Genomic DNA, 13428 nt, shown 5'->3' with positions numbered 1-13428 from the left:
TTTCTTGATAAGATCTGTGGTGCACAGGTTCAAGTTTTAAATTGGGGCAAGGTGAATTTTGTTGGAGCTTTCAGGGGTTGATTGGATTAGGTTGTTTGCAGGCAAAGGGACCTCCAAGTGGGAGGCATTTAAAAGTGAGATAGCTAAAGTTCAAGGTCTTCATGTTCTTGAGAGGGTGAAGGGCAAGATTGGTAGGAATAGGGAACCCTGTATAACTGGAGATATTGAGGCTTTGACTAGAAAAAAGTAGTAGGTGTATCCCAGGTACAGGTAGCTGGGATGAAGGGAATCACTGGAAGTATACAGGGGAAATAGGAGTTTACTGAAGAAGGAATTCAGGAGGGCAAAAAGGGGGCAAGAGATAGCCTGGGCTGAGAAAATTAGGGTGAATCAAAAGAGGTTCTTTACATATATTAAAGGAAAAAGCATAACTAGAGGGAAATGGATCTCTCAAGGACCAAAGTGGACATGCCTATGTAGAACTGCAAGGGATGGGTGAGGTCCTCAATGAATATTTCTCTGGTGTTCACCATGAAGGAAGATGAAAACTTGGGTAAGTTAGTGGTGATGTCTTAGGGACAGTCTATATCACAGTAGAGGAGGTATTGGACATATTAAAATATATGAAGATGGATAAATCTCCTGGACCTGACCAGATGTATCTAAGAACACTGCTAGAGGCTAGAGAAGAAATTTCAGGGGCCCTGTCTGATATTTTTGCAACATCGTTAGCTGCAGGTGAGGTCCTGGAAGACTGGAGGTTAGTGAATGTTGTGCTCTGATTTAAGAAGGGCAGCAAAGAAAAACCTGAACTATAGACCAGTAAGCTTAACATCTGTAGTAGGTAAGCTACTTGAGAAGATTGAGAGATAAGGTATGTATGCATGCATTTGGAAAGACTGGGTTTGATTAGGAATTGTCAGGATGGCTTTGTGTGTGGGAGATCATGCATCGCAAATTTTGATTGAGTTCTTTGAAGTAACCAGGAAGGTTGATGAGGGCAGGGTGATGGATGTAGTATATGGATTTCAGTAAGGCCTTTGATGAGGTTTCACATGGAAAGCTGCTCTGGAAGGCTACATCACGTGGAATCACGGGGGAGCTGGCAAATTGGACATTAGGTTTGATGGTAGGAAGCAGAGGGCAATAGTGAAAGAATGCTTGTCAGACTGGAGGCCTATACTAGTAGAGTGACTCGGGGTTTGATGCTGGTCCCATTACTGTTTGTTATCTATGTCAATGATTTGGATGAGAATGTACAAGGCATGATTAATGAGTTTGCATATGGCATGTTATTGTGGACAATGAGAAAGGTCATCAGTAATTGCAGCAAGACCTTGATCAGCTGGGGAAGTGGGCTGAGAAATGACAAGTGGAGTTTTATATAGATAAATGTGAGATATAGGTAAGTCAAATCAAGACAGGAGTTTCATGATGAATAGTAGATCCATAGAGTGTAGTGGAATAGAGGGACCTTGGAGTTCAGGTGCACAGAGCCGTGAAGAAAGCTTTTGGCACGCTTGCCTTCAATCAGGGCATTGAGTAGAAGTTGGGCAATTATGTTGCAGTTGTACAAGATGTTGGTGAGGCCACACTTGGGGTATTGTGTTCAGTTTTGGTCATCTTGCTAAAGGAAGGGTGTTATTAAACTGTAAAGAGTACAAAAGAAATTTACAAGGATGTTGCTAGGACTCAACAGTCTGAGTTATGGGAGAGGTTGGACGAGCTAGGACATTTTTTTTTCTTTAGACACTTGAGGGGGAGGGGTGACAATCTTTAGAGATGCATAATAGGGCATGGATAGGGTGAATGTACTTGAGTCTTTTTCCCCTTTGGGGAATCAAGGATTAGAGAACATCAGTTTAAGGTAAGAGGGGAGAGAATAAATGGGAATCTGAGGAGCAATGTTTTTTAGTGGGTAATAAGAATATGGGCTAAGCTGCCAGCGGAAGTAGTTAAGGCAGGTACGTTAACAGCATTTAAAAGACATTTTAGACACACAATTGATAGGAAAGGTTTAGAAGGATATGGAGCAAGTGTAGGCAAATAGGCTTAGCATGGATGGACATTTTGGTTGACATGGACCAGTTTGGACCAAAGGGCCTGTGTCAGTGCTGTAGGACTCTATGGAATTTCTGTCATTTGGCAGATTTCCTCTAGTTGGGAATTTGAAAACCATTATTTGGGCTCTTTGTTCCCATCTTCGGCAATTTCATAAACCATCAGTCAGTTGGCTGGCAGTCACTGTAAATAAGCTATTTCTAGGGCAGCTTTCTAGATTTCTGGCCATTCAAGCTAAAAGTAATTAGAATTCTGGCAGATTTCATAGATGATGATTCTGCCCTTCAAACAACTTTTTTTTTGATAATGTTTTCAGCAGTTATCAATCACACTAAGTTTTTACTTTGTTTTCAAGAGAGTTGTGTGTTCTTAGTTAGGTTAGCATTTATTAGTTCTTGCTATTTGCCCTGGAGAATGTGGTGGTGAGCTGACACCTTTAACTGCTGTAGTCCTTGGTTGCAAAAATTCAGAGTTCTAGAGTTTTGTCCCAGTGACAGTGAAGGAGTGGCAATATATTTTCAAGTCAGAAGCATATTTTCAAGAAGTCAAGAAGCATAGTCTTGTAATTTTCTCGAATGTCAGGGAATACATCTTTCTTTTCTCCTCACTATGTAAATACCAAACAGGAATTCTTCACTAAGTCTAAACCAAAAGTTAATTACTAGCGACACTGGATAGGTCTGGCAGTGGCCATGGGAGGAAATCGGAGTTAATGGTTAGTCTGATTCACTGGACTTGAAATATTTACTCTGCTTTCTCCCCGCAGATGCTGCCAGACCTGAGTTTTGTCAGCCATTTGGTTGTTTTGGAAAGGAACTTGCAACTGGAAGGGTTCCCATTTTTTTTGTTTAACTTTTTGATAGTAGTGGCTCTGGTTTGCTGAGAACCTTGCTGAGATACTGCAGTGGATCATGTGGTTAGTACACAGCTGCACATGAGGGCTGTCGGTGGAGGTGTGAATTATTTTAGGTATGAGTGATGTTGCAGCTGCAATCACCCAAGCGAGAAGAGAGTATTACTTCTGACTTGTGCCTTGTATATGGTGGGTTTTTTTATGCCAATTGACAACAGTTACATGGTCACAGACAGACTTTTAGTTTTGGTGTTTAACTTATTTTAGCTTTTAGTTGCAGAATTTTTCTTGATTTCATGTTTGAACATATGCCATGCTAGAATTGAACGCATCTCCCCACAAGCATTTAGCCTGAGATGCTGGATTACTAGTCCAATCACATTTCCACCACCCCACCATCTTTCCAGATTTATCTGGTCTCCATACCATAGCTCATCCAAAAAAGCTTCCATTCTAGTGTGATCACTAAATATGCCTTCTACCACATGTATTGATCGTGTCTGGGGTACTGGAATTGCAAACATCATCTGCAGCCACCTGTATCTCCTGAATAGCATCCTGAGTATAGTTTGATTTAAAAACTAAAGCTTTCATCAGCTTCACTTGCTAATAACAATCATTTTCTATCAATAATAGTAATGACTTTTGCCTTGGAAAGTTTTGGTAAAATGTCTTCATTGGTTTGCACGAGGTAGTGAGATTCTTCAGAGCTTCATTGAGTTCGTTTGGATCAATGCACTGTTTTCCAGTTTTTCTATCCATTGTTATTGTGTAGCTAATTTAGTTTATAGGAGCTGTCACTTCTATGATTACTCCTTTCTTTTCTAGCTCTTCAGACTTTCAGGTTGGACTTGGTTGTAGCTGGAGCTGTCCTCAACAAATGATACATTGGTGTCTCACTCTCATCTACTTCAAGATGATATTCACCAGGAAGATATCCAAGACGTGAAAATAACTTGTAATCTTGGATGAATTTGACAATCAGTGAACTAGTGGATGTAAAATGCTGTAATTATTTGCTGACAAGTTAAGGGTTACTGGTCCAAGCTTTTGACTTGGTCCAGTTGAAGATTTTGATTTAATGTCTACTATTTGAAAGCCCCTATCTTTTTTTTTCCCCTAGTGTGTAGTGTTTATCTTGCTCTCTTGAATCTACATCCTATCATAAAGGGTGATAGGGCTCCATTTATAGATTATCATCTTAAATTACTTTGCAGAGATGTGCTGAACATCTTGATGTTGCACAGAATGTCAATGTCTCTCTGGCACTTGAACTTCACTTGATGTTGTTCCTTTGCAATCATCATTCTAACAGTCAGAAACCCAGTTATCACCTTTTAGACCTGATGATGTAAGCCACTTGCATTGTATAATTGTCAGAAACATCAGCTGATATTGCTCCAGCACCTATCTTTATAGGTGGCATAATGTATCCAGGTGATGGTAATGCTGAACAACTCAATCTAAAGTGAGACCTAACTTGGTGATATCTAATCATTTTTTAATCTTTGCAATTCTGTTAAAGTAGTGGTCAGTAGTTCTTAAACTGTCAGCGTTTCTTTATGAAAAGTGCATGTGTGTTATTAAGAAAATGACATATACCTGTACATGATAAGACAATTTGGAAAGATTGTATCATAAGTGTCAAAAATGATTCTCACCTTTGGTTCCTACATTTTTCTTTTATAGGCACTGAACCTCAGTGAAGTGTCACTTCTATCTTCATTTAATTTCCTACTGAATTGACAAGATTGCAAATCTCTTGTTGACTGACTTTCTATACATTCATTAATTGTGGTTCTTCCTCTGTTCTGTTTTCTTTCTCTCCGTTCTTCCTTTTTATCCGTGGCATTTGAGGTTCAAAGCATGTCCACTCCTTTTTTTAAAAAAAAATCTGCAACTCCCTTTTTTTACTGCTTGATGAGATCTTTGCTGCAATTTATTTTTTAGCCCTTTTTCCCCAGCAGTGATAGCCGAGTTGTAACTGTTTTATTTGTTCAGATGTTTTACATATCCTTGTAGCTAAATTCCAGTTTTATCTTAGCTGCTTTATTTTCCATTCAACAGGAATGGAGATTGCCCAGCCATGTTGACTCTGTTATTCAATGTTGTAGACTGCTGTTTGTTTTACTACTTCCTTGCTATTCCTCTGAGTAAGGGCGGTCATCTTTGAAAATCCACACCATTTTTCAGCTGCACCATTCTGACCATAAGTAGAAATTAGCAAGGTTTGAGAAGATTTGTAGCTCAGGTTGAGGTTCTGGATGAAAGTTTGCTCACTGAGCTGGAAGGTTTGTTAATAAGCAGAAATTTCCCACCCTCTGAATGGTATGGGCAGTGATGAGGTAGTTGGAAGAATATGGCAAGAATGGGAAAAAAACTCAGTTCTCGACTTTAAGGAAAAAACATGTCTGAAGCAGAAATAGGCAATCTATAAAATGTTACCTGCGGACCACAATTCACAAGTACAGTCCAAGGTTTCATAGGCTGTACAGTGGCATGCCGCTGCATTGCTCGCATGTTGAATTCTAATTATTTCAGTGTTCTCCAGTATGCGCCAGTGTTGTGTTTCTCGGACAATAGTGTGGGGAGAGGAGGTGTCAATGATCATGCCACACTTCATCTCCTACTATGTGTGCGCACTGTGGCGTACAGCAGGATAAGGTATGTGTGTGTCAGGCCTCCATGTTCCAATGTATCAAGGACTTATAATAAACTCAAGTTGTGACTGCTGACAAGAATCTACATTGTTTCTGATAATTGTCAAATAGGATGATTTGAAACATCACAAAAAGATCTAGGCACTGCATGTGTAATTGATGTGGCTGCTGCTTTATAAATGGTTTCAGATATTGAGGAGGACTGGACACATCTGCAGGACCAGCAACTGTAGTGGGCTGCAATTAATGTCAAAATGAAGAGGAGACTCCCAGTCTCGTCTTCTCTTCTATCAGATGAGCAATGAGAAGTATTGCTGTCCAAAGAGGATGTCCTGAAGCTCTTGACAAAACTGTTACCTGAGCATTCCAGGTGCAGGCTCTAAATATTATATGCATTTTGTTGAGAGCTCCATATTATGACACAGCTGATCTATTTAATATGAAATAGCTCCATTTGGCTAATGAATAGGAAACACATTTTTGTGAAAAAGTGACATGAACTTCATGTTCAGTAAGCGTGATATTAGGATATGGAAACGGTTTTACTTTTTATGTTCAATCCATATGTTGACAACTCCTTAAGTGGTATATTCCTCCAGTTCAATTTAGAATACAGAACCCACCTCTGTCTTGAGAATTGTTTATTCTCTAATGCTTCTAAGGACTTTTAAAAATCTTGTTATAGTACAAGTGAATTTTTTTTTTAAACTAGTCTTGAAATTGCTATTTGCTCACTTTGATTTTGTCTATTTTAAATTTTCATTCATGTAATGATAGTAAAAAGTCAATAGTTTCTAATGAAACCGGGAGGGTGCCATTTCGCATAGTCTTGAATGTAGATCTGAATGTATCTAAAGTGGTAAAAGCCATTTGAATATCAGATGATTGTATAAAAGTACCTACTTAGTATGAGTGTTTGCGGGTTTAGTTTTAATTGAATCATTTTCTAATTTACATTTCAACAGCATAAAATAAATTCTTAAATACTTAATATTGCTCATCAGTCTACTATGATTTGAGGATTGGCTGTCTGACAGAAGGCAGAGAGTTCGGATAAAAGGTTCTCTTTCGGAATGGTAGCCGGTGACAAGTGGTGTCTCACTGGGTTCAGTGTTGGGGCCGCAGCTGTTAACGTTATACATTAATGATCTGGATGAAGGGACTGGGGGCATTCTAGCGAAGTTTGCTGATGAAACGAAGTTAGGTGGACAGGCAGATAGTACTGAGGAAGTGGGGAGGATGCAGAAGGATCTGGACAGTTTGGGAGAGTGGTCCAGGAAATGGCTAATGAAATTCAACGTGAGCAAATGTGAGGTCTTGCACTTTGGAAAAAAGAATACAAGCATGGACTACTTTCTAAACAGTGAGAAAATTCATAAAGCCAAAGTACAAAGGGATCTGGGAGTGCTAGTCAAGGATTCTTTAAAGGTAAACATGCAGGTTGAATCCGTGATTAAGAAAGCGAATGCAATGTTGTCATTTATCTCAAGAGGGTTGGAATATAAAAGCAGCGATGTGCTACTGAGCCTTTATCAAGCTCTGGTTAGTCCCCATTTGGAGTACTGTGTCCAGTTTTGGGCCCCACACCTCAGGAGGGACATACTGGCACTGGAGCGTGTCCAGCGGAGATTCACACAGATGATCCCTGGAATGGCAGATCTAACATATGAGGAACGGCTGATGATCCTGAGATTTTACTCATTGGAATTTAGAAGGTTAAGAGGAGATCTAATAGAAACTTACAAGATAATACATGGCTTGGAAAGGGTGGACGCTAAGAAATTGTTTCCGTTAGGCGAGGAGGCAAGGACCTGTGGGCACAGCCTTAGAATTAGAGGGGGTCAATTCAGAACAGAAGTGCGGAGACATTTCTTCAGCCAGAGAGTGGTGGGCCTGTGGAATTCATTGCCGCGGAGTGCAATGGAGGCCGGGACGCTAAATGGCTTCAAGGCCGAGATTGATAAATTCTTGATGTCACAAGGAATTAAGGGCTACGGGGAGAATGCTGGTAAGTGGAGTTGAAATGCCCATCAGCCATGATTAAATGGCGGAGTGGTCTCGATGGGCCGAATGGCCTTACTTCCACTCCTATGTCTTATGGTCTTATAGTCTTAAAGTACTAACTTTATTTTTGAGGGGTAAGGAAAAATACTATGCAAGCCCATTGTTTATTTCTGTTATGGTTTACCATTTTCCTTTTTAACTACATGAGCACTATCTAATTCTCTTGCACAAGCCAGTTGTCCTTATGCCCTTTTTACAAGCTTGACTGAATTTAGTGCTATCATGTTGAATTACTATAATTTTGCCTTGTGGGCATACAAGTAAATGGTTAAGGCTGTTGAAGCTTTTTCACCAGTAAGACATTTGTAAACAGAATTTTGTTTTTTTAAACTTTAATCATCCCTTTAGTAATGAAAATGCTTCCTTTGGCAGCACCCTGTTCCCTGCTAGATACTAAAAGGTCACCAAGGTGAAAATTAAAACCAGTTGTGAATTGAAGATCCTTATGAATATCTAAACAGCTTTCCTCTATTCGCAGTCCGGAAGAATCATTGAAGCACAAGACAGTGATGCCAGTCAGGAACTAGAGGGTCAGTCGTCCGCAGCACCCACAGTGAATCGCAGATATGTATTGCCAAGTGGAAGAATCATGCCCAACACTATTTTTGTTGGTGGAATTGACTTTGAGGTATGCTGTGATCTAATGTTTGTTTTATGTTAATAGATTGGAATTTTAATTGTGCAACAAATTGTAAACATGTTTGCATTGTTCTACAGGATAATGTACAGTTTAGCACCCTGTCGGGTTGTAAAGGTTTGTCTGCTTAATTCACTTACCTAAAATATTAAGGTAGTAGAAGTGCTACTTCACACAACTGAAAAGTTGATAAGTACTTAATCAACATAATTGTGTATTATTACTTGCATGCAATAATTTGTATAAATATATTGCATGAAAGCTAGAGATGTAAAATTCTGTCATAACAAAAATACCCATACAAAATGTTGAACTACTGAGCAGATCTGGCAGCATTGGTGGAGGGAGAAATGGAGTTAACATTTTTACGTCTGTGTTCTCACTGACTTGAAACAATTATTGATGTTTCTCTGAGTTGCTACCAGCTTAGGTAAGTAAGTCTGGTAGCTGAGCTTTGTAGAGTATCTGTGCTATTTTGCTTTTTACATTTTAAATGAATAAGTCACCATAGTCCTATCACACTGTAGATGTATTGTCAATCAAAAGGGCTGTTTGTCTTGGATGATGTCAAGCTTCTTGAGTGTTGGAGCTGCAGTCATCCAGAAGTGCTGAGAATTCCATCACACTTCTGACTTGTGCCTTGCAGGTTGTGGCCCTGCTATAGGAGGGATGTTATTAAATTGGAAAGGGTGCATAAAAGATTTACGAACATGTTACTGAGACTGAAAGATTTGATTATAAGGAGAGGCTAGACTTTTTTTTTCCCCTGGAGTGTAGGCGGTTGATGGATGATCTTATAGAAGTTCATAAAATCATTAGGGGCATTGAGAAGGTTGAACAGCCAAGGTCTTCTCCCCAGGTAGGGGAGTCCAAAGCTAGAGAGCATAGTTTTGAGATCAAGGTGAGAAAGCAAAGATTTAAAAGGGTCCTGAGGGGCAACATTTTCAAACATGGAGTGGTGCGTATATGGAACAAACTGCCGAGGGAAGTGGTAGATGTCAGTCTAATTACAAATTTAAAAAACATTTGGACAGGAACATGAATAGGAAAGGTTTAGAAGGATATGAGCTAAATGTGAGCAAAAAAGATTAATTCAGTTTGGAAAACCTGGTTGGCGTGGACTGGTTGTGCTGATTTGAAGGTCCTTCTAAACCTTCAAATATTTAGCGATCGACTAGATTGGCCAGGTTGGATTTTTCCTGCTTTGCGTCTACAGGTCCTCTTGGGCAATTTTCCACATTTTAAAAAGTGTGGCGCTGGAAAAGCACAGCATGTCAGGCAGCATCCGAGGCGCAGGAGAATTGACGTTTCGGGCATCAGCCCTTCATGGCTTATTCTCCTGCACCTCTGATGCTGCCTGCCATGCTGTGCTTTTTCACCGCCATGCTTTTTGCCTCTGATCTCCAGCATCTGCAGTCCTCACTTTCTCTTAATTTTCCACATTATTTCTTAGGTGCCAGTGTTGTAGCTGTACGGGAGCATGTTGGCTAGAGTTGTCGCAAATTCTGGAGCGCAATGTTCAGTACTATTGAAGGGATGTTAGAGTGGCTTTTACAGTATCCAGTGCCTTCTGGTCAAAGGTATGCCCCAGGATGTTGATGGTGGGCAAATTCAACAATAGGAACATCATTGAATGTCAAGGGAATGTTAAAAAATGTAATGTATAAACCAATTAACCTTATTTTATATGTTTAACTTTGGAGTTAGAATTGCAGAAGAAAAGCTGAAGTTTTTCATTTTTCATACACCAGGACCGATACAAAAATGCCAGATTTGAAATTGGACAATTTGTACTGCCTCCCTTTTTAATACCATTTCCGCACGCAGTGAGAAAATTACAAGGGCATGTAACAAATATAATGCAGTTTTCATGGTGAACTGCATATTTATACAAACTTAAACTACATTGACAAACCTAGTTTGGAGAGTAGGTTCTTGTGATGCATTTGGAATAGTTTTCTGGTACAAGCTCGGACTGACTTCGTTCTAATTCAGTATGGTGCAGTGGAAAAAAATTATATTGACTTAGCTTTACTTTGTGCAGCAACATTTATTATTTAAAACTATCAAATCCTGTGACTTCATTCTCTTGGGAAGTAATTGGGATTTCTGATTTTTATCCACTTTCAACACTTAATTGGCCCATAACTGGATCTAAATGTTGTTTGTGCTTTAGACTCTTCGACCAATTTTATTCAGGTACAATATTTGTGAGATAAACATTAAAAGGTCAGAGTCAAATTGCAGTTCAAAGCAATTTTTCTCTCTCCATACACAATAGACACAAGGGGCCATGTGGAAGAATGTTATGTAAAAGTATGCTCCTTTTATGATTGTAAAAACTCCAGATTCTTGAATTAATCATTCTGTCAATTGCAGCATTGAGTCTTTGTCATAATTGTTGTCTAAACTACTATTGGCTAATAGAATAAGGCCAGGTACTATCCATACAGTATCCATGCAGTTTGGGGCAGCATGTTGGCTCCATGGTTAGCACTGTTACCTCACAGCGTAGGGACCCGAGTTCGATTCCCAGCACGGGCGACTGAGAATGAAGTTTGCACATTCTCCCAGTGTCTGCGTGGGTTTCCTCCGGGTGCTCACCGGTTGGGTAAATTGGCCATGCTAAAATTGCCCATATTTTCAGGGATGTATACGTTAGGTGCATTAGTCTGGGGTAAATGGAGAGCAGTAGGGAATGGGTCTGGGCGGGTTACTGTTCAGCGGGTTGGTGTGGACTTGTTGGGCGAAGAGTCTGTTTCCACAACGTAGCGATTTTGTATCTGAAATCTGGCCAGGTTGTGTCTCTCTCTGTGTCTCATACTTGACAAACTAGTTGGATTTTCCAAGGCAAGTCTGGTCATGTCCTTGTGCAGATGCTTTGTTTATGACCTGTCCTGAAAATCCTATCCGGTCTGGCTACTTATGCTGTATTCAGGCCTAACCTTAAAGGTCCTGGGTTGTCTGACCAAAGTAGTAAAACTGTGGAAATCGTTTCCAAGATTATAAGTCAGTTTGTTTAATGCAGAAATGGGAGTAGGCCATTTGGCCTGCCTCACCATTGTAGATTGTAATCATTTATCTCCTCTGATTTTTTTCTTGCCTTATCTCCATAATCCTTTTTAGTATCATTTGTCTCCATAAACCTATTTATTTCTGTCTAGAAATAAAATCAGAAAATGTTGGAGAAACTCAATTGTGCACATCTGTGGGGAAGAGAGAAAAGCGTTAATGTTTTGAGTCTTGTATTACTACTTCAGATCTGAAAGACGCTTATAATTTATCACAATGTGATGATGCATTATGTGACAATGATGGCTGGTAATTTAAAATAGTAATTTCATGCAATTGACAGAGATGGAGGAGGAAAGTGGAACAGCTGGTGAGGATACTCTGAGCAAAAGATGAATGAAGTGCTTTATGGTGTTAAGGAAGAGATTGAGATATAACATTGATGTGAATGATACATGTGAAATGGACAAAGTAGTCACTACAGAAAAAAGCTAACAAGATGCTGTCACTTGGGCATTGTAATCAAAATGGAGGACAGAAATTATGTTTTGGAGTATTTGAACTTAATATTGAATACTAGACACTGTAAAAGAGTCTAAGTGGAAAATGAGGTGGTGTTCATTTATGTTGTTTTGAGCTGTATTAGCACTGTAACAGGCCCAGAATGGAAGTAGTTGCGTGGAATTATGATGTATTGAAATGGCAAGTGACTGGAACATCAAGTTTGGTCTCGAGGTGTTCTGCAAGGTAATTATGCAGTCTGCATTTGATCTTAACACCTTTTAAAGGAGACCACATTGTAAGCAGCACATACAGTAAACAGGATTGAAAGAAAAACAAGTAACACATTACTTCATTTGGAAGGTGTGTTTGAGGCGTAAAACCATGAGTATTATGAAAGTGAAGGCGTAGACTATACGTTGAGAGAGTGAATGCTGTCCTGCACTGAGAGCTTATAAGCACCTGTGTCATCTGACTAGATAAGTCTGAGTGTACTGGAAAATTGAAAATATATAACGTCTGGCTGTGAAATGGATACCTGAGGTGGTGGTTGTTTTGACAACAATTCAAATTTAACCAGTCAGTTTAAATTATGTCCCAGTTTTATGTTTGCCAACATTGAACTAATGAGACGATCAGATGTTGGGGGTATTATTAAAAAAAAAGCAGGCATTTTGAAAATAAGACCGAGCAACTGCCATTCGAGAGAGACCCAAGACATTGAAAAATTCTCTATATCAAATGTACTTTTTCATATGAAACATACTCACAGTAAAAGAAAGAAGACAACCCAGGAAGATCTTCAGCTGGAAGAAGAAAGACACTGAAGATGACAGCTGCTGTGTGGTTTTGAAATTAATTTAATGTAATTTTAATAAATGTCTTATTGAAACAATATATTGTTATAGAGTTGGAGGCAAGTAATAAGCAGTTAAGAGAAAGGGGACGCTTAGAGTTGGGAATTGTTGTTGTGTAGTTTTCACTTTTACAGTTAAAGAATAAATTAATATTTTCTTCAGTGGAATTTGGGTGTTCTCTCTGTCACGTTTTAACAGATACGAGGCAAGATGAGCTTTTCTGGGTGTCTCGTTTAATTAAGACTGGTTCACCGCTGTGTTGTAACTGGATGAACAAGGTGATATTACACCTTTTGCAATTGCATGAGAAGGCAATGATGGCACACAGGCTTTTGTTACATTGGCAAAGCCCCAGTTGACCCCTGTATATATAAATAAATAATTGATAGGCAATTGACACTTGAAATGTGACATCATCAACTGGGAGGGTGTGAAGTCATTTGGTGTCATTGGAGAAAATTGCCAATACTTATCAATGATGAACATGATGACAAGGCATTTCAAAGAATGTCAGTTAAGTCAAATGGATTGAGATGTGAAAAGAATGAATAAACAAACCATTTTTATATTTGCAAGCTATAAATAGTAGATTACCACAGATGGAATTCTGCTATTTTCTAATGATGGAACACTGAAAGTAAACTAAAAGGAAGACATAAAACAGCAGTTAAAGGATCTGCGCAGGTTACATACTTGGGCGATGAAGTGCTACAGGCAAATAATGTAGGGGATGATGTAGAAGTTATCCACTTTGAGGAAAAAATGGGAGACAGCTAAAGAGGT

The 13428-nt window shown here is 39.2% G+C and overlaps 1 protein-coding gene across 1 annotated transcript in view; it reads left to right on the top strand.

The window, feature by feature from the left end:
• The first annotated feature begins 531 nt into the window (after positions 1-531).
• The window catches only part of dazl (deleted in azoospermia-like), a 114742-nt gene continuing 101845 nt past the window's right edge, over positions 532-13428 (top strand). Inside the window, exons 1-2 of the mRNA XM_087987766.1 lie at positions 532-553; positions 8100-8266. Of these exons, the coding sequence (XP_087843892.1) occupies positions 532-553; positions 8100-8266 (189 nt within the window). The remainder of the gene's footprint in view (positions 554-8099; positions 8267-13428) is intronic.

The sequence above is a fragment of the Chiloscyllium plagiosum genome, unplaced genomic scaffold (genome assembly GCF_037043375.1).
Source record: "Chiloscyllium plagiosum isolate Xiang-an unplaced genomic scaffold, Cpla_swu_hap1 HiC_scaffold_5, whole genome shotgun sequence".
In the NCBI taxonomy this organism is placed as follows: Eukaryota; Metazoa; Chordata; class Chondrichthyes; order Orectolobiformes; family Hemiscylliidae; genus Chiloscyllium; species Chiloscyllium plagiosum.
The sequence above is the reverse complement of the archived record's forward strand: the minus strand, read 5'-3'. Positions and strand labels throughout refer to the sequence as shown.